At 42.3% G+C, this 26,386-nt stretch overlaps 1 protein-coding gene across 2 annotated transcripts; it reads left to right on the top strand.

Moving 5' to 3' along the window:
• The first annotated feature begins 40 nt into the window (after positions 1-40).
• Positions 41-6,744, top strand: LOC112235444 (transcription initiation factor TFIID subunit 12). Of its 2 annotated transcripts, none has more exons than XM_024403888.2 (6): positions 41-194; positions 1,322-1,555; positions 1,987-2,064; positions 2,196-2,310; positions 3,243-3,331; positions 5,887-6,744. In XM_024403888.2, the coding sequence occupies exons 2-6, from the start codon at positions 1,382-1,384 to the stop codon at positions 5,920-5,922; spliced, it is 492 nt and encodes a 163-aa protein (XP_024259656.1). In that variant the 5' UTR covers positions 41-194; positions 1,322-1,381; the 3' UTR covers positions 5,923-6,744. The 2 variants fall into 2 exon arrangements, with proteins under 2 accessions (XP_024259656.1, XP_024259657.1); XM_024403889.2 differs by lacking the exon at positions 41-194 and adding an exon at positions 317-471.
• The last annotated feature ends 19,642 nt before the right edge of the window (positions 6,745-26,386 follow it).

Here is a 26,386-nt window from a genome sequence, read left to right as displayed (position 1 = left end):
AATTATAATTGTGCAACATTTCCCTCATCAGACACTGGGGGGAGGAGTACGTCTATTTGGGTGTACCGGAAATACAGTTATTAAAATAGGAAGATAAGAAAAAAAATCGCAATTTCTTGCCATAGACAGGTTTGTGTTGTGTGGACTTAAATTAGCTAGTTTAAAACATGGGGAGATAGTGTTTGTTTTGTCAGGTAAGTATTCAAAACATATATATATATATGTATCTTTGAGAGATTACTTGTACATTTTTCCAGCTAGCTTCACAGCGTAATGATTATGGGAAGAGCTCAGTTATTTACTGCTCGCGTCCTCTCTCCTTCTCAAAAACACATTGGATGAGAAAGTCAGAGGTCCCGCGCTTCGGACCCTCTCCTCCAATAGGTTTTTGAGAAGGAGGCAAAGATAGATGACGTCTGCAATTGAGATCCTCCCCATGTCGTGTTAGCAGGTATCTAGCTGGCTATTAAGGTATTTATTTACTATATGTAGATACGCTTGCTTGGACCATTCCATGGAAAATGTGACCATTGTGTCTTCAAGCTGAATATTTGCTAAATCTGTAACGGTCCCTAGTTAAACCATGTTAGCCTGCTAACTAACTGACGTTAACTGAAATTAGCTGTGGTTGTGATGCATTTGTTACTAACGTTAGTTTTTCAACATGATTACGGATTCCTTTAGTTAAACTCAACGCTTGTCTCACGATATCATACAATCAACATGTGCTTAATAAATATTTATCCAGTTAACATGTCGGCCGGCTAGCTAGTCAAGAAACATAGCCAGCTAGCTAATGTAGCTGTCACGTGAGTGTTGATATGCCCATACGCAATAATGTAAGACTGACAGACTGTGTAATGTTTACTGGTTTGCCAGCCGCAATGTGTGATATTTGTTTTTTTAACTACCCAGTAAATATCCATATAAATATCATGCCAGGTTTTGTAACCTAGGTTTTAGTTAACTAGTCTGACATTTAAATGGATAACTGCCTAGATGTCATGATATGACTAGGTCTGTAGAATTTTTTTCCCAAATTATGTTTGTTTTTCAGGTTTTCATGCTCAAAATCACACTTAAAGCATTGTTGTGGATATTAACTACATCAGGAGATGACTTATGAGGTCTGGGGAAAAATAGAAGAAATGTGGGTTTTGGGGTGGAGTTACCCTTTAATGCAGGTGTTCTCCACAACCAGATTTTATAAGGCCCTAGTCATATCCCATGTACCAGTCTATCCGCACCCTGGCATTCTGTGTGCTTGTTGATTGAGGGCGCAAGGAGCTTTTTTTCTCACACTTTTCCCTTTTGATTCCAGTTTCACGGTCCTTACGACGACAGTGCAGACCCAGAGAGAGGCCCCACCATCTGGCAGATTATGACCCAGTGCCACCCACTGTCCAACCACTCCAACTTCTTCACCGTGAAAGCCGAGGCCTCCTCAACACTAACTCTCGCCACCAGCATGGCCAATAGCAACGCCGCCGCCATTCCAGGGAAGGTGATGGGCACACCTGGCCCTGCCGGCAGAATCAGCCCAGAAGGAAGTCAGGTGATTCCTCCTATCCATTTCCTCATCACCTACCTGGGGCATGCTGTAAAAAGTTTTGCGACAGAAAATGAAAATGTATCTTTCTTATTGGACAGGAAGTCCCTCCCTGTTTCAGTTCGGATTCTTCCATTTGGTGGCTAATAAGCACGACCATGCAAGAGTATACCTCTTGCTGGGTGAGACGGTTTTAAATAGAATTGTTCAAAGAATTCACTACAACTGTAAGGTACAATTACTACTTGGCTTTACATACATTGACGCCAATCCTTCAGTTTCATGTGCATGTTGATTCTGTAAAAACATGCATTCTATATTCATCTCCCTAGCCAGATGCCAAGTTTCAGGGTGTACAATGAGCGTATAGCCACTCTGCTTGACTGCTTCGAGTGCACCATTGACTATGACGAGCAACCTGTTTGCCCTCCACTCAGGTGTTGAGTAAAAAGAAGCTGCAGGACCTCGTAAGAGAGATTGACCCCAATGAGCAGCTCGATGAGGATGTGGAGGAGGTATGCTTCCTAGCTCAGAAGTGTCTTTCACTGAAGATGGCGTCCCAAACCACAATGCAAAGACTAGTGCATGCAATGTTTAGGAGCCTCATCACTTGTCACCTGAGGTCCCCCATCTGTCTTCCTCTCAGATGCTGCTACAAATTGCAGATGACTTCATTGACAGTGTGGTGACGGCTGCCTGTCAGCTGGCCCGCCATCGCAAATCCAACACCTTAGAAGTGAAGGACGTCCAGCTACACCTGGGTGAGTAAAAGTACAGGCTAATACTGGCTGATGGGGTTCCACAGGGTTCAATTCTCGGGCCGACTCTTTTCTCTGTATACATCAATGATGTCGGTCATTGTTGCTGGTGATTCACTGATCCACCTGTACGCAGACGACACCATTCTGTATACTTCTGGCCCTTCTTTGGACACTGTGTTAACTAACCTCTAGACGAGCTTCAATGCCATACAACTCTTCTTCCGTTGCCTCCAACTGCTCTTAAATGCAAGTACCTTCTGCACATCTATCAACTCAGTGTTTAATTGCTATATTGTCATTATTTCGTCCCTATGGCCTATTTATTGCCTCACTTCCCTTATCTTACCTCATTTGCACTCACTGTATATAGACTTTTTCTATTGTATTATTGACTGTGTTTGTTTATTCCATGTGTAACTCTGTGTTGTTGTTTGTGTCGCACTGCTTTGCTTTATCTTGGCAAGGTCGCAGTTGTAAATGAGAACTTGTTCTCAACTAGCCTACCTGGTTAAATAAAGATGAAGGAAAAAAATGGTTGGAGCAGCTGCTGGAGTCAGGGCCTATATGCTGAACATTTTTGAGAAATGTTGGCGCACATAAAGAAATTTAGGATCACAATATTAGCGGTAATAACGATAGAATCCTTCATTTTTCTAGGTCCGCTGGTGCTTCTAAATAAAAATTCCAGGTGCATATGTGAGTAAAATAGTCGCACCGTAGAGCCCTGGCAGCTATTGTGACAGAAGCAGTGTTTGTCTCCATTACTGGAATGATTCATTTACAATGGCAAAAATGAACAGAGTCTTGAGTGCAGTTTTGAGTTTTAAAGATATGCATATAAAAGGTGGATGAAGTTAATGGACCATTTCCTATTGAGTGTATTTTCTCTTGGATTTTTATTCTCACTCCCTATGTTGTCTGCCACTCAACAGAGCGCCAATGGAACATGTGGATTCCTGGCTATGGTTCAGATGAGATTCGGCCGTATAAGAAGGCTTGTACCACAGAGGCCCACAAACAGGTTTGTTTGTCACTCTTTCATCTTAATCACACCCAGGGTTTGCATTTATACTAATGAATTGTGCTAAACGTTCAATAATTTAAATGAACAGTGCTGTGAAAGTATTTTCCCCATTTCTGAGTTTTTTTCTATTTTTCAATATTTTTGATACTGATTGTTATCAGATTTTCAACCAAAACCTAATATTAGATAAAGGGAACCTGAGTTTACAAGTAACAAAGAAAGATGTACTTATTTTATTAATTAACAAAGTTATGCAACACCCAATTCCCCTGTGTGAAAAAGTAATTGCCCCCTTACACTCAATAACTAGTTGTGCCACCTTTAGCTGAATGACTGCAACCAAAAAGTTCTCAAGTTTGCCAAAAAGCACCTGGATGATCATCAAGACTCTTAGAAGAATGAATCGAGTGTTTGGTTTTCACCAGGCATAATAGGACCTATGTCACCCAAAAAAACATTCTTCTAAGAGTATTGATGATCATCCAGGTGCTTTTTGGCAAACTTGAACTTTTCCGATGAAATTTGGTTGCAGTCATTCAGCTAAAGGTGGCACAACCAGTTACACAGTAAGAACCTTCTACCAATGGTCAAGCATGGTGGTGGGTGGTAGTGTGATAGTTTTAGGATGCTTTGCTACCTCAGGACCTAGACGACTTGCCTTAATAGAAGGAACTCGGGCTGGGCGATATGACGATATATATATATATATATATATATATATATTGTGTGACAATAGAGCATAATATGAACCGATAGACGCTTTTCTATCGTTTATTTCGTTGTGTCGCAAATCACTCTTTACGGCAATATTTGTCGTCAATTGGACGACGCTTTGCGTTCTTCCACACGGGGAAATTTGCAACACAAACAAACATGGAGGAGAGTGAACGTGACACAGAGCAAGGACCTCCTACCTAAAAGAGGGGCTTCTTTGGTCGCATGCATGTGGTTTGGGTATGAAAAGTCTGACACGGACTAAAAAAACGTCATCTGCAAAATATGCCGAAGGACGGTCCCGACAACAGGCTCAAACACCACTAACCTCTTTTACCACCTACACAAGAATCATGTGAAACAGTACGGAGAGAGTCTACAGATGAGACCCAAAAAAGTACAGTCGAGTGCTCAACACAAACCCCCGACTCGCAAGAGGCTTTTGCCCGCGGCACACCAAATGCCAAAGATTCACGAAGATGGAAAGAGATAACAGCTGCCATTACAACTTACATCTGCAAAGACATGGCCCCAATTTACACGGTCGAGAAACAGGGGTTTCGTGAGTTGGTGCTAACACTCGACCAAGGTACCAAATGCAAATTGATATGTGACACACATTAATGCCAAAATAACATGCAAAACAGGCAAGGCCCCAAATATATATATATATATATATATAATATATATATTTTTTTTTATATTTTTTTTATATATACATATTTTATATTTTGTTACATGCTTAATTGAACATTTGCGCAAAGGTTCTAAAGAAAAGGAGAAATAATCAAATATGAGTAAGTACCTTTTATTTGTTGAGTATAATTCAAAATGTAATAAGAAATAGGCCTTTACATGTGGTCATTTTATATAAACTATTTATTCATTGAATTTACAGCAAATGTGCCATATTGTTATATATATTGTTATCAGGATATGAAATTACCTATATCGGGATATGAGATTTTGGCCATATCACCCAGCCCTAGAAGGAACAGCTGAGTCATGCAGCAAGATAATGATCCAAAACACACAATCAAGTCGACATGAAAATGGCTAAAAAGCAGCCCATTTGAAGTTTTGGAATGGCCTAGGCCTAGTCAAAGTCCAGACCTAATCCCAATTGATGTTGTGGCAGGAATTGAAATGAGCAGGTCATGCTTGAAAACCCACATGTTGCTGTATTAAAGCAGTTCTGCATGGAAGATTGGGCTAGACATCTTTACAAATGAAGCATTTGTGTTTAGTGAGTCCGCCAGATCAGACCAGGAATGTTCTCTTGATGTGTGTGTGAATTTGACAATTTTCCTGTCCTGCTAAGCATTCAAAATATAACGTGTACTTTAGGGTGTCAGGGAAAATGTATGGAGTAAAAGTACATTATTTTATTTAGGAATGTAGTGAATATTAAAGTACAGATACCCCAAAAGCTAATTAAGTAGTACTTTAAAGTATTTTTACTTAAGTACTTTACACCACTGGAAATGAGTATGTAATTGTTGTGTTATTTGTTCACTCAGGTTCCATTTGTCTAATATTAGGTTCTGGTTGAAGATATAACATTCAGTATCAAAAATATGCAAAAGTAGAGAAAATTAGAAGGGGGCAAATACTGTTTCACAGCACTGTACATGTATTATATAATTATTATTTTGGTGTATTGTTTGTTTAGGAAGTATTGAAAATAATTTCCATAATTTAATATGGGACTGATATGTGGTTGTCTTACAAACCTTAGTTGAATGCACTGACTGTAAGGTGCTCTGGATAAGAATGTCTACGAAAAAATGACCTAAATGCAATAGTGATTGAGCATGTTTTTCATTTGTCTCATCCAGAGAATGGCATTGATCCGCAAAACAACCAAAAAGTAGCAAGACCTGGAACCAGCCTCGAACAAACCCTCTGTGCTGTTTGTCTTTGTCTTTTCTCTGTGTATTTCTAATAATGGGGGACATTCTTTCACCCATGTCTTCATCTTCCCCAGGTTTTGTGTGTGATTTGTCAGTTCCATCATCACACAAGTATTTTGATCTTGAGTCCGTTTTAATGCTTTTCACCACAGACTGGACAAAATCACACACTCCTCATTCAGTGTAAATGTACACTCTGGTATGGAGTGTTGTTTTGGGACAGTGTTTTGTTTTTGGAATTATCTGTTCAACTTTACTTTTTTGTTCAGGGGGTAACCACCAAACACGCACATCTTCAATATGGTGGTGTCTTCCATACTCTTTCCCAATTTTTTTTTTTTTTCCAATTTTTTCAATTTTATTTTATTTTGTCTGGCATGTGTTTGCTGTTGTGTGTTTAGTTTTTGTCACATAAACAAACCCCCTTCATCTAACATCAGAAATATACACCATTTGCATTTAGTTGGTTTCCAGGATACTGTCATGGCACAATGTTTTTGTGTGCTGTAGGGATCTGATGTCATCTCCATAGTTCATTAGAAATTTACCCAGGACATTGTTTTTCATAAGATGTCAACAATTAAGAACAAATGACTGACTATTATTCAAAAAATAATAAGTATGTGAAGTATGTCTTGTGTCGCCAGACTGCAGTGAGATGTGGTTGGGTAATGGTCCTTATTTGGGGATGTGTGGGGAAGCTGTAACATTTGTTTTACTTTATATTGGCAGTGTTTTAGTTAAACCTGTTATTTTTATTCCATAAATAAGATTCATATTTCACTTGGCATTTAATTTGTGTGTTTATTTCACTGTTCAGTCATGTTCTTTCTCATTTGTTGTAAACTTGAGTTTTCAGAGTTCACTTTCTATATAAATGGATTACATCAGTATATCACTTTTCAGGGTAAAGAGATTTGACTACATTTTCATAACTGTAATACCACTGGTATAGAGTTTCTCAATTCTGGAGGACAAACTAATGACCTCCTTCAGAAAATTCCCTGTTCACACACTTGCAAAGAATTTTACATCTGTTATGTCCATGTTCTGACAAGTTGGCACAATTGGTAATGCCCATCTTGTAACATTTCTTCTCATCCGGTGAAGGGCCTCCAGTCAAGATCATAATCTTTTGTCCAAGCTGGCAGTCAGTTTTTCAAGGGCAGCATTGTGACATGGCATACAGTTGAAGTAGGAAGTTTACATATACTTAGGTTGGAGTCATTAAAACTCGTTTTTCAACCACTCCACAAATTTCTTGTTAACAAACTATAGCTTTGGCAAGTCGGTTTTGTGCATGACACAAGTCATTTTTCCAAAAATTGTTTACAGACAGATTATTTCACTTAGAATTCACTGTATCACAATTCCAGCGGTCAGAAGTTTACATACACTAAGTTGACTGCCTTTTTTAAACAGCTTGGAAAATTCCCTGAAAATGATGTTATGGCTTTAGAAGCTTCTGATAGGCTAATTGACATCATTTGAGTCAATTGGAAGTGTACATGTGGATGTATTTCAAGGCCTACCTTCAAACTCAGTGCCTCTTTGCTTGATATCATGGGAAAATCAAAAGAAATCAGCCAAGACCGCAAAAGAAATTGTAGACCTCCACAAGTCTGGTTCATCCTTGGGAGCAATTTCCAAATGCCTGAAGGTACCACGTTCAGCTGTACAAACAATAGTACGCAAGTATAAACACCATGGAACCACGCAGCTGTCATACCGCTCAGGAAAGAGACGCATTCTGTCTCCTAGAGATGAACGCACTTTGGTGTGAAAAGTGCAAATCAATCCCAGAACAACAGCAAAGGACCTTGTGAAGATACTGGAGGAAACCGGTACAAAAGTATCTATATCCACAGTAAAACGAGTCCTATATCGATATAACCTGAGAGGCCACTCAGCAAGGAAGAAGCCACTGCTCCAAAACCTCCATTAAAAAAAGCAAGACTATGGTTTGCAACTGCACATGGGGACAAATATTGTACTTTTTGGAGAAATGTCCTCTGGTCTGATGAAACAAAAATGAAACTGTTTGACCATAATGACCATCGTTATGTTTGGAGGAAAAGAAGAGAGGCTTGCAAGCCAAAGAACACCATCACAACCGTGAAGCACGGAGGTGGCGGCATCATGTTGTTTTGCTGCACCAGTCCCTCCTGCTTTGCTGCAGGAGGGACTGGTGCACTTCACAAAATAGATGGCCTCATGAGGGAGGGAAAATATGTGGATTGAAGCAACACCGTCAAGTTAAAGCTTGGTTGAAAATGTGTCTTCCAAATGGACAATGACCCCAAGTATACTTCCAAAGTTGTGGCAAAAGGGCTTAAGGACAACAAAGTCAAGGTATTGGAGTGGCCATAACAAAGCCCTGAACTCCATCCTATAGAAAATTTGTTGGCAGATCTGAAAAAGAGTGTTCGAGCAAGGAGGCCTACAAACCTGACTCAGTTACACCAGCTCTGTCAGGAGGAATGGGCCAAAATTCACCCAACTTATTGTTGGAAGCTTGTGGAAGGCTGTCTGAAATGTTTGACCCAAGTTAAACCATTTAAAGGAAATACTACCAAATACTAATTGAGTGTATGTAAACTTCTGACCCACTGGGAATGTGATGAAAGAAATAAAATTGTGAACATTTGTGAAAAACTGAGTTTAAATGTATTTGGCTAAGGTGTATGTAAAGTTCCAACTTCAACTGTACATATTTAGCACTACATTTACATTGCCATTGAGCCATTCAGCAGATGCTGGCAGCGTGACCCACAACTAGTGCATTCATCTTAAAATAGCCATGTGAGAACCACAAATCACAGTCGTATGCCAATCACATATCACATACATCAGTGGTTCCCAAACTTTTTGTAGTCCCCTACCTCTTCAAACATTCAACCTTCAGCTGCGTACCCCCTCTAGCACCAGGGTCAGCGCACTCTCAAATGTTGTTTTTTTGCCATCATTGTAAGCCTGCCACACACACACACTATACAATACATGTATTAAACATAAGAATGAGTTTGTCACAACCCGGCTCGTGGTAAGTGAGTAAAAACACTTTTTGGACCAGGGCACAAATAATAATCTAATAATAATCAATAATTCTGCTCTTTATTTAGCCATCTTACATATAAAACCTTATTTGTTCATTGAAAATTGTGAATAACTCCACAGGTTAATGAAAAGGGTGTTCTTGAAAGGATGCACATAACTCTGCAATGTTGTATTGGAGAGTCTCAGTCTTAAATCATTTTCCACACACAGTCTGTGCCTATATTTAGTTTTCATGCTAGTGAGGGCCGAGTATACACTCACATCGGTACGTAGTTACAAAGGGCATCAGTGTCTTAACAGCGCAATTGGTCAATGCAAGAAACTCTTGAGCGCAGCCCTGTCCATAATCTGACAATGGCTTCTGATCATTCAGGCAAGAAAAAACATCACACAGATAGGCCAGTCATATGAGAAACTCGTCATCATGCAAGCGGTCAGACAAGTGAAAATGATGGGTAGTAAACAACTTTTAAGCTCGTCTCAATTTTAAAATTGTGTCAATACTTTGCCCCTTGATAACCAGCGCACTTCTGTATGTTGTAAAAGCGTTACATGGTCGCTCCCCATATCATTGCATAGTGCAGAAAATACACGAGAGTTCATCAGGGCCCTTGCTTTAACAAAGTTAACCATTGTAACTGTAGTGTCCAAAACATATATCAAGCTGTCAGGCATTCCCTTGGCAGCAAGAGCCTCTCGGTAGATGCTGCAGTGTACCCAAGTGCCATCGGGAGCGACTGCTTGTGCGTGCGTTACCACTCTACTATGTCTCCCTGTCATGGATTTTGCGCCATCAGTACAGATACCAACATATCGTGACCACCAAAGTCCATTTGATGTCACAAAGCTGTCCAATACTTACAAAATATCCTTTCCTGTTGTCCTGGTTTCCAGAAGAGGATGTCTTCCATAATTATTAACGGACATATACCAGGAGCTGTACCAGGCCCGTCTGTTAACTCATCCAGTTGTAACGCATAGAATTCACTGGCTTGTATGCAAAGCAGTAATTGTTTCAAAACATCTCCTGCCATGTCACTGACGCGTTGTGAAACAGTGGTGTTTGATGAAGACATTGTCTGTATAGTTTTTTGGGCCTTTTCCCCAGCATTTTCCTAGTCATACCCGCGGCAGCAGGAATAATTATGTCCTCCACAATAGTATGGGGCTTGCCTGTCCTAGCCACTCGGTAGCTCACCATATAAGACGCTTCTAGACCCTTCTTATTAATGGTATCTGTTGCTTTTATACATGTCTTACTACTCGATATTCGTCTTAATTCTCGCTCAAAAAACATTTAATTTTGTTTTCCCCCCGACGGCATTGCACGTACCCCTGGGGAATACCTGAATACAAGATACAATGCAAAATAAAATACAAAATGCATGCAAATGTGTCTCGTCCCCGTCGTGCCGTAAGGTCTTCTTTAATCTGGTTTTTCAATCTTGTTTAATTGCTAGCTTGAGTTACCTGGGGTGGCAGAGAGTTCCATTTAGTCATGGCTCTACTTAATACTGTATGTTTCCCGGCCTCTGCTCTGGACCTGGGGACTGTGAAGAGACTTCTGATTGCATGTCTTGTGTGATACCAATGATTATCTGAACTGTGACCAAAAGGGATGCAGTCAATATCTCCTTAATTTTGAGCCAGGAGAGATTGACATGATATATATATATATATATTTTTGTTAACCTTTATTTAACTAGGCAAGTCAGTTAAGAACAAATTCTTATTTACAATGACAGCCTACACCGGCCAAACTCCGATGACGCTGGGCCAATTGTGCCCCGCCCTATGGGTCTCCCAAGCACAGTCGGATGTGATACAGCCTGAATTCGAATCAGGGTGTCTGTAGTGACGCCTCTAGCACTGAGATGGAGTGTCTTAGACCGTTGCGCCACTCGAGAGCCCAAATATACACTATATATACAACGTATGTGGACACCCCTTCAAATGAGTGGATTCGGCTATTTCAGCCACACCCGTTGCTGGCAGGTGTGTATAAAATCGTGCACACAACCATGCAATCTCCATTGACAAACATTGGCAGTAGAATGGCCTTACTGAAGAGCTTAATGACGTTCAGCATGACACCGTCAAACAAGTCAATTCATGAAATTTCTGCCTCCGGTCAACTATAAGTGCTGTTATTAGGAAGTGGAAACGTCTAGGAGCAACAACGGCTCAGCCGTGAAGTGGTAGGCCACACAAGCTCACAGTGCTGAAGCGTGTAGCGCACAAAAAACTGCTGTCCTCAGTTGCAACACTCACTACCGAGTTCCAAACTACCTCTGGAAGAAACATCAGCACAATAACTTTTTGTCGGGAGCTTCCTGAAATGGGTTTCCATGGCCGAGCAGCCGCACCATGCACAATGCCAAACATGTAAAGCTCGCCACCACTGGACTCTGGAGCAGTGGAAACGCTTTCTCTGGAGAGATGAATCACACTTCACAATCTGGCAGTCCGACTGACATTTCTGGGTATTGTGGATCCCAGCAGAATGCCACCTGCCCCAATGCATAGTGGCAATTGTAAAGTTTGGTGGAGAAGGAATAATTGTCTGGGGCTGTTTTTCATGGTTCGGGCTAGGCCCCTTAGTTCCAGGGAAGGGAAATCTTAACCCTACAGCATACAATGACATTCTAGGCAATTCTGTGCTTCCAACTTTGTGGCAACAGTTTGGAGAATGCCCTTTCCTGTTTCCGCACGACAATTCCCCTGTGCACAAAGCGAAGTCCATGCAGAAATGTTTTTCCGAGACCGGTGTGGAAGAACTTGACTGGCCTGCACAGAGCCCTGACCTCAACTCCATCGAACACCTTTGGGATGAATTGAAACGCCGACTGCAAGCCAGGCCTAATCGCCCAACATCAGTACCTGACCTCCCTAATGCTCTTGAGGCTGAATAGAAGCAAGTCCCCACAGCAATATTCCAACATCAAGGGGAAAGCCTTCCCAGAAGAGTGGAGGCTGTTGTAGCAACAAACGGTGGACCAACTCCATATTAATGCCCATGATTTTGGAATGAGATGTTAGCACCACATACTTTTGGTCATCTAGTGTATGTAATAATACATAAATCATTTAGCAGACTCAAATTACAGTCATGCGTGCATACATCCTCTGTATAGGTGGCCCTGGGAATCAAACCCACAACACTGGCGGTGCAAGCTCCATACTCTACCAGCTGAGCCATATAGGACCACAATGACATGCATGAGAATACTGATCTGGACCAATTGCAATTTGCCTATGTCTTTCTTTGCTGCACCTGACCACACAATTGGACAGTAGTCCAGGTGCAACAAAACTAAAGCTTATAGGACCTGTCTGGTTGACTGAGATATCAAGAAAGCAGAGCAGTGCCTTATCACGGACAGACCTGTTCCCATTTAATCAAATCAAACTTTATTTGCCATGTGCGTCGAATACAAGTGTCGACTTTACCGTGAAATGCTTACTTGCAAGCCCTTAACCAACAGGGCATTTCAAGAAGAAGAAAATATTTACCAAGTAGGCTAAAATAAAAAGTCATAATAAAAAGTAACACAATAAGAATAACAATAACGAGGCTATATACGGGGGGCACCGGTACCGAGTCAGTGTGTGGGGGTACAGGCTAGTTGAGGTAATCTGTACATGTAGGTGGGGACTAAGTGACTATGCATTGGTAACACACAAACAGCGAGTAGCAGCAGTGTACAAGGGCGGGGGGGTGGAGTGTCAATGTAAATTGTCCGGTGGTAATGTTTTATGAATTGTTCAGCAGTCTAATGGTTTGGGGGTAGAAGCTGCTGCGGAGCCTTTTGGTCCTAGACTTGGCGCTCCGGTACCGCTTGCCTTGCGGTAGCAGAGTCAATAGTCTATAACTTGGGTGACTGGAGTCTCTGACAATTTCATGGGCTTTCCTCTGACACCGCCTATTATATAGGTCCTGGATGGCAGGAAGCTTGGCCCCAGTGATGTACTGGGCCGTTTGCACTACCCTCTGTAGTGCCTTACAGTCAGATGCCGAGCAGTTGCCATACCAGGCAGTGATGCAACCGGTCAGGATGCTCTCGATGATGCAGCTGTAGAACCTTTTGAGGATCTGGGGGCCCATGCCAAATCTTTTCAGTCTCCTGAAGGGGGAAAGGTTTTGTCGTGCCCTCTTCACTACTGTCTTGGTATGTTTGGACCATGATAGCTCGTTGGTGATGTGGACACCAAGGAACTTGAAACTCTCGACCCACTCCTCTACAGTCCCATCGATGTTAATGGGGGCCTGTTAGGCCCGCCTTTTCTTGTAGTCCAAGATCAGCTCCTTTGTCTTGCTCACATTGAGGGAGAGGTTGTTGTCCTGGCACCACACAGCCAGTTCTCTGACCTCTTCCCTATAGGCTGTCTCATCGTTGTCGGTGATCAGGCCTACCACTGTTGTCGTCAGCAAACTTAATGATGGTGTTGGAGTTGTGTTTGGCCACGCAGTCGTGGGTGAAGAGGGAGTACAGGAGGGTACCAAATACACACCTCTGGCGGGCCCCAGTGTTGAGGATCAGCATGGCAGATGTGTTGTTGCCTACCCTTACCACCTGGGGGCAGCCCGTCAGGAAGTCCAGGATTTAGATGCAGAGGGAGGTGTTTAGTCCAAGGGTCCTTAGTGATGAGCTTCGTGAGCACTATGGTGTTGAATGCTGAGCTGTAGTCAATGAACAGCATTCTCACATAGGTGTTCCTTTTGTCCAGTTGGGAAAGGGCAGTGTGGAGTGCGATTGAGATTGCATCTCTGTCAATTAGGTTAGTAATTTTGGATTAACTACAATGTTGTTGACAAGTGGTGTAAAGTACTTAAATAAAACGAGTACCTCTTAAGTAGCTTTTGGGGTATCTGTACTTTACTATTTATATGTTTGACTACTTTTACTTCACTACATTCTTAAAGAAAATAATGTACTTTTTACTCCATATATTTTCCATGACACCCAAAAGTACTGGTTACATTTGGAATGCTTAGCAGGACAGGAAAATTGTGAAATTCACGCACTTATCAAGAGAACATCCCCTGTCAACTGCCTCTGATCTGACAGAGTCACTAAAAACACATGCTTTGTTTGTAAATTATGTCTGAGTGTTGGGAGTGTGCCCATGGCTATCTGTTAAAACATATATTTTTTAAATGGGGCGTCTGGTTTGCTTAGTGTAAGGATTTTTAAATTATTAATACTTTTACTTTTAATACTTAAGTATATTTTAGCAATTACATTTACTTTTGATCCTCAAGTATATTTAAAACCAAATACTGTTGGACTTTTACTCAAGTAGTATTTTACTGGATGAATTTCACTTTTACTTGAGTAATTTTCTATTTAGTATCTTTTACTTTTACTCATGTATGACAATTGGGTACTTTTTCCACCACTGGTTGTTGATCTATCCTCAGTTCTCTCTTATCACAGCTGTACCTGTTTTAAAGTCACCATTGGCTTCATGGTCAAATCCCTGAGCTGTTTCCTTCCTCTCCGGCAACCGAGTTAGGAAAGAAGCCTGTATCTTTGTAGTGACTGGGTGTAGTGACGTGGCTCCCAAGTGGCACAGCAGTCTAGCCGGGGTAGGCCATCATTGTAAATACGATTTTTTTCTTAACCTTTTTGGGATAGGGGGCAGCATTTTCACTTTTTGATGAATAGCGTGCCCAGAGTGAACTGCCTCCTACTCTGTCCCAGATGCTAATATACACATATTATTATTAGTATTGGATAGAAAACACTCTGAAGTTTCTGAAACTGTTTGAATGATGTCTGTGAGTATAACAGAGCTGATATGTCCAGACGAAAACCTGAGAAAAATCCAACCAGGAAGTGGGACATCTGAGGTTTGTAGTTTTTCGAAGCTTGGCCTACCAAATACACATTGAGATATGGATAAAGTTGCACTTCCTACGGCTTCCACTAGATGTCAACCGTCTTTAGAAACTGGTTTGAGGATTCTACTATAAAGGAGGAGATCATGAGACCTCTTTGAGTCAGTGGTCTGGCAGAGAGCCTTGGTCTCATGACGCGCGCTCCCGACAGAGTTACCTCTCGTTCCAGTGCATTTCTGAAGACAAAGGAATTCTCCGGTTGGAACATTATTGATGTTTTATGTTAAAAACATCCTAAAGATTGATTCCATACATCGTTTGACATGTTTCTAAAGGACTGTAATGGAACTTTGAGTTTTTGTCTGGATGAAGTGCCTGCGCCTCATGAAGATGGATTACTTGGGCTGAACACGCGAACAACAAGTGGCTATTTGGACATAAATGATGGAACTTTATGGAACAAATCAGTCATTTATTGTCGAACTGGGATTCCTGGGAGTGCCTTCTGATGAAGATCATCTAAGGTAAGTGAATATTTATGGTGTTGTTTCTAACTTTGTTGATTCCAAAATGGCGGATATTCCTCTGGCTGTTTTGGGTTCTGAGCGCCGTTCTCAGATTATGCTTTTTCCATAAAGTTTTTTTGAAATCTGACACAGCGGTTGTATTAAAGAGAAGTCTATCTTTAATTCTGTGAATAACACTTATCTTTTATCAATGTTTATTATGAGTATTTCTGCAAAATCACTGGATGTTTTGGAATCAAAACATTACTGCACGTAAGGCGCCAATGTAAACTGAGATTTTTGGATATAAATATGCACATTATCGAACAAAACATACATGTATTGTGTAACATGATGTCCTATGCGTTTCATCTGATGAAGATCATCAAAGGTTGGTGATTAATTTTATCTACAGTGGGGCAAAAAAGTATTTAGTCAGCCACCAAAATGACGTGAATTTCTGGCTACACGGCTGCGGTTAGGCATAAGGTTATCTGTGTGGTTAAGGTTAGATTTAAAATCACATTTTAAGAAGAGAAATTGTAGAAATAGAGGGCCTGTATGACTTTGTGGCCGTGGTAACTAGTGACGAACTAGAGTTAGCTTGACCCAAGTTTCTGCCCTGATGACACAGACGGCTTCATCAACAACGGTAATGTGTCTTATGTGAAAAGTTGTATACAAAAAAAATACCCAGTTTGATAACTAGTAGGTTAATTCCCCAGCCAAGCAGATACAAGTAGTAGAGTGATTTTGTAACTGTGAAGTGCATTATCAAAAAACGTTGTCCATTCTTTATTCCAAAATGAAATGTTCTACTTGGCTGTCTATTGTATCACCCTGTTCCAGGCCCTACCAGTCAACACCAGCTCATAAGATGACGAAGTACATTGCCTGCTGCAGTTGTTCGAGAGATGTCCCGTTTCAGCCAAACATACAACATAGAGAAGACCAGCAAGGGGACCCTCACAATCACGCAGACATGTCCTCGCTGTGAGCATTCCTATAAATGGAACAGTGGGGACACTTGAATCAGGTTGGTGACATTTGACCTGGTCAAAGGTAGAACAGTTGTGAGTTTTGTCCCAATTCAACTTCAAAACATAGCCTGGTGGAACCAGCCTGATCACTGCGTTTACCATTATATTTCACTTCACTTCATATCTGAAGTGAAATAGAAAGGTGAATGTAGCGATCAGGTTGTTTCCACCATGCTAAGTATAACCACCATTGATAATGTAATCAGTGCTCAGGAGGGGCCAGGAGCTCATCTATGCTGCCATGCCCATCAATGGGGTGCTGGCAAAGAACTTACCTCCAGCCTCACTTCTTGCCTGCTTACCAACGGTCATCAATGAAGAGGTAGGTAGGTTTAGTCTGACCTGTTCAAACTTTAACATGGTATATCAAATATCCTAACTGGCATTGGTGATCAAACAGTGACTGTATTTGTTCACAGATGTATCTATTGACCCGGAACTTGGAGACTTGCAAGAGGATGTTATGAAGTCCAGAATGACATACGGGCTTCATACTGCTGTCTCTAAATGGAGAGAGACCTGGTACTCGGCATGAACATTTTACTAGACCACTTTAACTTGTCTTTTTTTATTATTGAATTGAATGGTGTCCGCCAATATGGGGAGGGAGAAACCCGGTGTATTCTGCACCAGGATCAGGTAACTCCTGGTGTATACAGGACACCACATAGGAAGGTATGACCACCCTGACATGTTTACCAAGGTAGCCCCATTAACACCAAACAAAATGCTGATAGGCACAGTATCTTTATCAGCTGGGAAAGACAAGCAAAGGTGCACATTGTTATATTAGCCGAACACTGATTCTATGGTATTATATAAAGGGTTGTTTATTTTACATGGACCTGTTACTACATTTGAAAGTTATCAAAATACTTAGTTTAGAAAATCTACATAAATGTTTTAATTTATTTTGTACCTTTATTTAACTAGTCAAGTCAGAGAAGAACAAATTCTTATTTACAATGACGGCCTAGCAAAGGCAAAATGCCTCCTGCGGGGACGGGGATTGGGATTAAAAATAAATTAAATCAAAATATAGGATATAACACACATCACGGCGAGACAACACAACAATACATAAAGAGAGACCTAAGACAACAACATAGCATGGCAGCAAAACTTGACAACACAGTATGGTAGCAAAACAACATGACAGCAGCACAACATGGTAGCAGCACAAAACAAGGTACAAACATTATTGGGCACAGACAACAGCACAAAAGGCAAGAAGGTAGAGACAACAATACATCACGCTAAGCCGCCACAACTGCCAGTAAGAGTGTCCATGATTGAGTCGTTGAATGAAGAGATTGAGATAAAACTGTCCAGTTTAGGTGTTAGTTGCAGCTCATTCTAGTCGCTAGCTGCAGCGAACAGAAAAGACGACTGTCTCAGGGATGTGTGTGCTTTGGGGACCTAACAGAATGTGACTGGCAGAACGGGTGTTGTATGTGGAGGATGAGGGCAGAGGAGTATAGAGTGCAGTGATGTGTCCTGTAAGGAGCATTGGATAAGGAGCATTGGTGGCAAATCTGATGGCCGAATGGTAAAGAACATCTGCCGCTCGAGAGCACCCTTACCTGCCGTAATCTAGCATGGGTAGGATGGCCATCTGAATCAGGGTTCGTTTGGCAGCTGGGGTGAAAGAGGAGCAATTACGATAGAGGAAACCAAGTCTAGGTTTAACTTTAGCCTGCAGTTTTGATAAGTGCTGAGAGATGGACAGTGTACTGTCTAGCCGTACTCCCAAGTACTTGTATGAGGTGACTACACCAATCTCTAAACCCTCAGAGTTAGTAATCACACCTGTGGGGAGAGGGGCATTCTTCATACTAAACCACATGACCTTTGTTTGGAGGTGTTCAGAACAAAGTTAAGGGCAGAGAAAGCTTGTTGGACACTAAGAAAGCTTTGTTGTAGAGCGTTTAACACAAAATCCAGGGATAGGCCAGCTGAGTATAAGACTGTAAATTCAGCAATTGCGTTCTTCTTGTATTACTCTGTAGGCTACTGACCTATTCAAATCTCCCTCCGGCATCTCACCATACTTCTGCCTGTAGTTATTTAACTCAAACTGCAGGAGGTTTGTTTGTTGTGTTTGAGTGGGTGGAAACCACTGTGGGCAAGGTTCTATGAACTAATATATTATCAATACAACCTAAATTACATTTACTTTAGGGGCCCAAATGTAATTTGATTGTTAAAAATGTTGAAGGGGATTCTCGTGTTTTATTATCGTTCAAACTCATAATTTTACATCTTCATACACAAAGAGGCTGGGAGCCCTACTGTTGTGGGTGGCAGAATGTGGCCCCATCTTGTGGCAGTCAGTTTTATGACCACCAGATGGCATGTGAGCTCTATAACCTGCTTGATGATATACACTGAGTATACCCCCCCCCCCCACAAGGTGTCCAAAGCTTTCCACAGGGATGCTAGCCCATGTTGGCTCCAATGGTTCCCACAGTTGTGTCAAGTTGGCTGGATGTCCTTTGGGTGGGGGACTATTCTTGATACACACAGGTCAGGTGTTGAGTGTGAAAAACCCAGCAGCATTGCAATTCCTGACACAAACCGGTTTACCTGGCACCTACTACGATGCCCAGTTCAGGCAATTAAATATGTTGTCTTCCCCATTCACCCTCTGCAAACCATGTCTCAATTGTCTCAAGTCTTAAAAATCCTCCACTAACCTGTCTCCTCCCCTTCATCTAAATCAAATGAAATCAAATTGTATTAGTCACAAGCGCAGAATGCAACAGGTCACCTTACAATTAAATGCTTACTTACGAGCCCCTAACCAATGCAGTTTAAAAAAATATGTACAAGAATAAGAAATAAATGTAACAAGTAATTAAAGAGCAGCAGTAAAATAACAAGAGCAAGACTATATAGAGGGGGGTATCGGTACAGACTCAATGTGCGGGGGCACCGGTTACCAAGCATTTCGCTACACTCGCATTAACATCTGCTAACCATGTGTATGTGACAAATAAAATTTGATTTGATTAGCTGAGGAAATATGTACATGTAGGTAGAGTTATTAAAGTGACTATGCATAGATGATAACAATAGAGAGTAGCAGCGGTGTTGGGGGGGGGGCAATGTAAAAGTCAGAGTAGCCATTTGATTAGATGTTCAGGAGTCTTATGGCTTGGGGGTAGAAGCTGTTTAGAAGCCTCTTCGACCACTTGCCGTGTAGTAGCAGAGAGAACAGTCTATGACTAGGGTGGCTGGATTTTTAGGGCCTTCCTCTGACACCGCCTGGTATAGAGGCCCTGGGTGGCAGGAAGCTTGGCCCCAGTGATGTACTAGGCCGGGTGCACTATCCTCTGTCGTGCCTTGCGGTCAAGGGCTGAGTAGTCGCCATATCAGGCAGAGATGAAGCCAGTCAGGATGCTCTCGATGTTGCAGCTGTAGAACCTTTTGAGGATCTGAGGACCCATGCCAAATCTTTTCAGTCTCCTGAGGGAGCAAAGGTTTTGTTGTGCCCTCTTCAAGGAACTTGAAGCTCTCAACCTGCTCCACTGCAGCCCCGTCGATGAGAATGGGGGTGTGCTCGGTCCTCTTTTTCCTGTAGTCCACAATCAAATCAAATCAAATGTATTTATATAGCCCTTCGTACATCAGCTGATATCTCAAAGTGCTGTACAGAAACCCAGCCTAAAACCCCAAACAGCAAGCAATGCAGGTGTTGAAGCACGTTGGCTAGGAAAAACTCCCTAGAAAGGCCAAAACCTAGGAAGAAACCTAGAGAGGAACCAGGCTATGAGGGGTGGCCAGTCCTCTTCTGGCTGTGCCGGGTGGAGATTATAACAGAACATGGCCAAGATGTTCAAATGTTCATAAATTACCAGCATGGTCAAATAATAGGGCTGGGACAGGTAGCATGTCCGGTGAGCAGGTCAGGATTCCATAGCCACAGGCAGAATAGTTGAAACTGGAGCAGCAGCACGGCCAGGTGAACTGGGGACAGCAAGGAGTCATCATGCCAGGTAGTTCTGAGGCATGGTCCTAGGGCTCAGGTCCTCCGAGAGAGAGAAAGAGAGAATTAGAGAGAGCGTACTTAAATTCACACAGTAAAGGTCTGCAGAGAGCTGCAGAGAGGGTGATCACACAGTCTTCCAGGAACAACTGGTGCTCTCATGCATGTTTCAGTGTTATTTGCCTTGAAGCGAGCATAGAAGTAGTTTAGCTCATCTGGTAGGCTAGTGTCACTGGGGAGCTCTCGGCTGTGTTTCCCTCTGTAGTCTACAATGGTTTGCAAGCCCTGCCACATCTGATGAGTGTCAGAGCCGGTGTAGGACGATTCGATCTTAGTCCTGTATTGATGCTTTGCCTGTTTGATGGTTCGTCGGATGGCATAGTGGGATTTCTTATAAGCTTCCGGGTTAGAGTCCCACTCCTTGACAGCAGTAACTCTAGTCTTTAGCTCAGTGCGGATGTTGCCTGTAATCCTTGGCTTCTGGTTGGGCTATGTACGTATGGTCACAGTGGGGACGACGTCATTGATGCACTTATTTATGATGCCAATGACTAAGGTGGTATACTCCTCAATGCCATCGGAGGAATCCTGGAACATATTCCAGTCTGTGCTAGCAAAACAGTCCTGCAGCTTAGCATCAGCTTCATCTGACCACCTTTTTTATTGATCTAGTCACTGGTGCTTCCTGCTTTAATTTTAGCTTGTAAACAGGAATTAGGAGGATAGAATTATGGTCAGATTTGCCAAATGGAGGGCAAGGGAAAGCTTCGCATGCGTCTCTGTGTGTGCAGTAAAGGTGGTCCAGAGTTTTTTTCCCCTCTGGTTGCACATTTAACATGCTGATAGAAATTTGGTAAGACGGATTTAAGTTTCCCTACATTAAAGTCCCTGGCAACAAGGAGCGCCATGTCTGGGTGAGCATTTTCCTGTTAGCTTATGGCGGAATACAGCTCACTCACTGCAGTCTTAGTGCTATCATCAGTCTGTGGTGGTACGTATGTAGACGGCTACAAAAAATACAGATGAAAACTCTAGGTAGATAGTGTGGTCTACGGCTTATCATGAGATGTTCTACCTCAGGCGACAAAACCTTGAGACTTCCTTAGATATTGTGCACCAGCTGTTATTTACAAAAATACATAGTCCGCCACCCCTTGTCTTACCAGACGCCGCTGTTCTATCCTGCCGCGTATAACCAGCCAGCTGTATGTTGATAACGTCGTCGTTTAGCCACGACTCTGTGAAGCATATGATATTACATTTTTGAATGTCCTGTTGGTAGTTTAATCTTCCGTGTAGGTCATCAATTTTATTTTCCAAAGATTGCACGTTTGCTAGCAGAATGGAAGGAAGTGGGGGTTTATTCGATCGCCTACGAATTCTCAGAAGGCAGCCTGCCCTCTGGCCCTTTTTTCTCCACCTTCTCTTCACGCAAATGATGGGATCTGGGCCTGTTCCCAGGAAAGCATTCACGTCGGGCTCGTCGAAGTCAAAGTGTTCGTTCGACCGGATGCTTCAGATGTACAACATGGTGGTGAGAGGGAAATGTTCTTCTCCTCTCATCTTCTTTAGACTGAATCCTTCAAATGTTCCACACGTGGTGGTCTTTGGTCAAATTTACTAAAGTACTTAAACAGCTGCAGACTGAATGCTCCGATGTAGTCTCGATCTTCTTCACTCGACGGTTTCAGAGTCTTACCATTTTCTGGGCTGTTGTTTTAAACCATTTGTCAGCCATGTAGCCACAGTCCAATGCTACCTGGTCTGTATTTAAATTGCAACCATTTCAACGTATTCCACTCACGCTGCACGTACAGTTGAAGTCGGAAGTTTACATACACTTAGGTTGGAGTCATTACTCTACTTACTCTGCTCTACTTTCCGGCTACCTGGATAAATCACTAAATAAACTTCAGTTAGTGCTAAATACGGCTGCTAGAATCCTGACTAGAACCAAACAATTTGATCATATTACTCCAGTGCTAGCCTCCCTACACTGGCTTCCAGTCAAAGCAAGGGCTGATTTCAAGGTTTTATTGCTAACCTACAAAGCATTACATGGGCTTGCTCCTACCTATCTCTCTGATTTGGTCCTGCCATACATACCTACACGTACGCTATGGTCACAAGACTTATCACACAACTTATCAAAATAACAACTTACTGGTACTTCTACAGATTTCGATCTAGAGGTATGGTCTAAATTGAGCTATAAGTGGAATGGGACACAGGTCCACTGAGTTTTGATTCAATCAGTAATCAGTATTTATTTATCAATTATGTTGTAGCTATGCTTCTTCAATATAACTGTTTTGCTTGAAGGGTTTGATGTCAGAAACAGAGTTATTTTCATAATTCCCGACTTTGTGGCTCACTTCAGTCTGCGCTAACGGTGGGCCTGCATGGTCCCGTCCCCTGTGGATGTAGCCTACCTTCAGGGGCAGTAGTAACCTAAAGCTCTGGGTTAAGAGGAGTGTGTGGTGCCCCCACCGCCACAGACACACATTAGCATGTCAAAGCCTCCCCAGGCTCTGGATATATTTGGAAAGCCAATTTGGAATGACAAAGCGCAGACAGACACAGCTGATCCACAACATAGGCTTGGTTAAGTTCTTCCTCCCAGGGACCAGCTGCTCCACTGACCCACCCATCCCACAGCAGCATCTCACAATATCTCACAGCAGCAGCATCACACAATAATTCACAATGTCCATGTAAAGAAAAGAGAGGGGATATTCATCCACGTGGGTAGCAACAGAGGAAGGGAAAGCTATTTTTTACACCTTAAAGATGTTCTTTCCCCATGTACTCTAAACATTCGTCTGATTTAAAATGGTCCTCTCGGTTAAAAAAATATTGGTTGTCTTGTAATTGTCAAAAGGTGCTTTTCATCGACAAAGTTATCTTTGGTGGTGAGTGACATTATTTCCCTTCTCCCTAGGCTAATGTAAATAGATGTGGCAGCAGAGATACGAACAGGCTGCTGTTTCTACTGAGTTTTATGACAGTTTTGGAAGTGATCCTTGTGGAAGTGATCCTTGTCTTGAGTGATTTCACCCAAGGCCGTTGCAGCTTCTGTCAGTTGGGACACTGTACATACCTTCCTCCTATTTGGGAGCACTGACACGAACTGGCTACGGGATTTGTCACTTCCCTCACTGTATTGTGTGCTGAATGACAGGATACCAGTTGGGACCTTTAGGTCACACCCAACATGTTTTCCTGGATTTGTGTTTGACGTCCAAATGGAAATGGACTGCTTCCTCCACTCTCAATTTCCAGCACGCCACATGCACCTGACCTACTAGACTAGAGCTACAGGAACACACACAACACACACACACACACACACACACACACACATACACACACAGAGAGAGAGAAATTAACCTCCTAAATAATGAACATAGCCTAGTTCCTAAGACACACACAGAAAAAGACAAACGATGAGAAGTAGAACATGTATTGGATCTGCCCCAGTGGGAAAAGCAGCTCTTCTTGCTACAAGGGGGCATTACATAAGTGGATTTGAGCCAGGGACTAGGGGACTTGTTTGGAATCATTGATGCGGTGATCTATATTTGGAGCCTGAGCCCGGAGAAATGGACGTGCACTGCTAAAAATAGCCCTAATACCCCAGTTTGAGAAGCTTTGTTCCATTCCACTTTCTGGCCACAAGGAGACTAACTGAGCGTGCTCTTGAGAACTGCTTCTGATTGACCAATAACAGCACAGGCAGCATGGGAGGGAGTGTGGGAAAAGAGAGAGGGGGATGGGGAGGAGAAGAAGGGAGAGGATGTGGAGAGAGGAAGAGGCTTGTAGTTCTGTGCTGTGAGTGGCCAGTGAGGAATGGTACAGAAAGAAATGGTTGGCTCTAGTTAGATCAATTACATATGAAGATGCAATATTGAGCATACCAATGCATACATGCAGCCCCCAACATTAGCCAATCAATACAGAAAGTCAGATCAGCCTTTGTGTAACGGATGTGAAATAGCTAGCTAGTTAGCAGTGGTGCGCGCTAAATAGTGTTTCAATCGGTGACGTCACTTGCTCTGAGACCTTGAAGTAGTGGTTCCCCTTGCTCTGCAAGGGCCGTGGCTTTTGTGGAGCGATGGGTAACGATGCTTCGTGGATGACTGTTGTTGATGTGTGCAGATGGTCCCTGGTTCGCGCCCGGGTATGGGCGAGGGGACGGTCTAAAGTTATACTGTTACATTTGCATTATTGCTATTTCACATGAATTTCATCATAGTCTACCACACATCAATTTAATTGTTTGTGGTACAATTACATTGTCTTCTAAGGAATTGTCAAACATGAAACACTTCTAAGTGGGCATTTTAAGGATCTCTGTCTTGATTCCTTGTCACAAGTAGTTACACTCCCACACAGCAAAACATTTTTGAAAAACAAGATGGCCGCAGGGTCCAGAGAGAAGTTGTCTCAAGGCCTCAGCATGCTTCAGTTCGGCTGGCGCCTAATTCAGCCGAGCAAGTCAAACAAGTGTGCTCATGTACCACAGGAGGTTGGTGGCACCTTATTTCGGCAGGTTGGGCACGTGGTAATGGCTGGAGCAGAATCAGTAGAATGATATCAAACACATCAAACACTTTCCATTCGCACCGTTCCAGACATTATTATGAGCCGTCCTCCCCTCAGTGGCTTGCCTCCCTTTAAAGACCTTCACTTGAAAAATGAGGAAAAAAGCAGCAATAGTACTATTTCTGCATTTTGAGACTCCGTAGCCACTTCCTCAAAATAGTCAGAATTAATCTAAGATCATTACAACCTTTTGGTATTTGTTTCGTTAGTTCGTTATTGACATGGTGCAAAAATGTTTTGCTTGTCAGCAATTATTTTTTTAATGACATATCTTGAGTTATCTATTTATTAATTCTGACTATTCTGTGGAAGTATATGGCTATGGTGTCTCAAAATGAACAAACAGTGCTATTGCCGCTTTTTCTCATTTTTCAAGCAAAGGTCTTTTAAGGGAGTACCCAAGCACACTCGTTCAGCTCGCATAGCCGAGTCACAGTCAATGCTGCTGCTGCAGATGTGGGGTTGGGTGGGTGGTAGAAACCCAATCCCTGCCCATTGCCCCCAGAGAGGGGAGCAGAAACAAGAAGCCCAGCTGTCATTAACAATGGACCTGCTTCTCACCATCCAGGTCTCAAAGGGCCTCATTCACTCCCCATTTCACCAGGGACGCTTCCAATGGAGGCTCGCCAGAACATGCTCATGTGCAAAGCAGTTAGGCAGACGTGTGTGTGTCTGCATAGGCGTACGTACGTGTCTGTATTTGGAGGAAAGATAGAGAATGTATTCTTGAGATGCACGATGCCACATAAAACCACTTAACCACATTTACTCTGTACTGCACATACTCACTGAATGTTCATACTTCTTTTCTCCCTAAAATATTTAACTATCTGCATCATTATGGAACTGCCCTCTCTACTAGAGTCATATGAGGAGACTAGACTTTGACCTTTAATCATGTCACAATCACCTCCAGGCTTTGGACCCTTATCACATCGATATGGCAGGAGGGGTCCTAGATCTGCACAGTCATGCTCTGGCAGTTGGTCCCACCCAACCAGCCCAGATATCACAGGGTAGACTTATTTTCTCCATTGACACTAAGTAGAACATATGTTAGATAGTTCTCTTTCTTACTTTCAATGTATCTGTCTGACATACAGTGCCCTCCACAATTATTGGGACAGTTAAGCATGTATTCTTCTTGTTCTCTATACTCCAAAAGTTTAAATTTGAAATCAAACAATGACTACGAGGTTAAAGTGCAGACTGTCAGCTTTAATTTATGGGTATTTGAACTGTTTTGAAATTACAGCACTTTTTGTACATAGTCCCCCCATTTTAGGGGAGCAAAAGTATTGGGACAAATTCACTTATGTGTATTGAAGTAGTAAAAAGTTAAGTATTTGGTCCCATATTCATAATGACTACTGGTGAATACAAATGT

This window comes from Oncorhynchus tshawytscha, linkage group LG23 (genome assembly GCF_018296145.1).
Source record: "Oncorhynchus tshawytscha isolate Ot180627B linkage group LG23, Otsh_v2.0, whole genome shotgun sequence".
NCBI classification, from domain to species: domain Eukaryota; kingdom Metazoa; phylum Chordata; class Actinopteri; order Salmoniformes; family Salmonidae; genus Oncorhynchus; species Oncorhynchus tshawytscha.
This window is presented reverse-complemented; position numbering and strand designations above follow the sequence as displayed.

Excerpts from the sequence above, each read along its gene's own strand:
- LOC112235444 (XM_024403888.2), top strand. The coding sequence starts at position 1,382 with ATGACCCAGTGCCACCCACTGTCCAACCACTCCAACTTCTTCACCGTG. Across the intron at positions 1,556-1,986 it reads TCAGCCCAGAAGGAAGTCAG|GTGTTGAGTAAAAAGAAGCT; the intron begins GTGATTCCTCCT and ends CCCTCCACTCAG. Across the intron at positions 2,065-2,195 it reads TCGATGAGGATGTGGAGGAG|ATGCTGCTACAAATTGCAGA; the intron begins GTATGCTTCCTA and ends TCTTCCTCTCAG.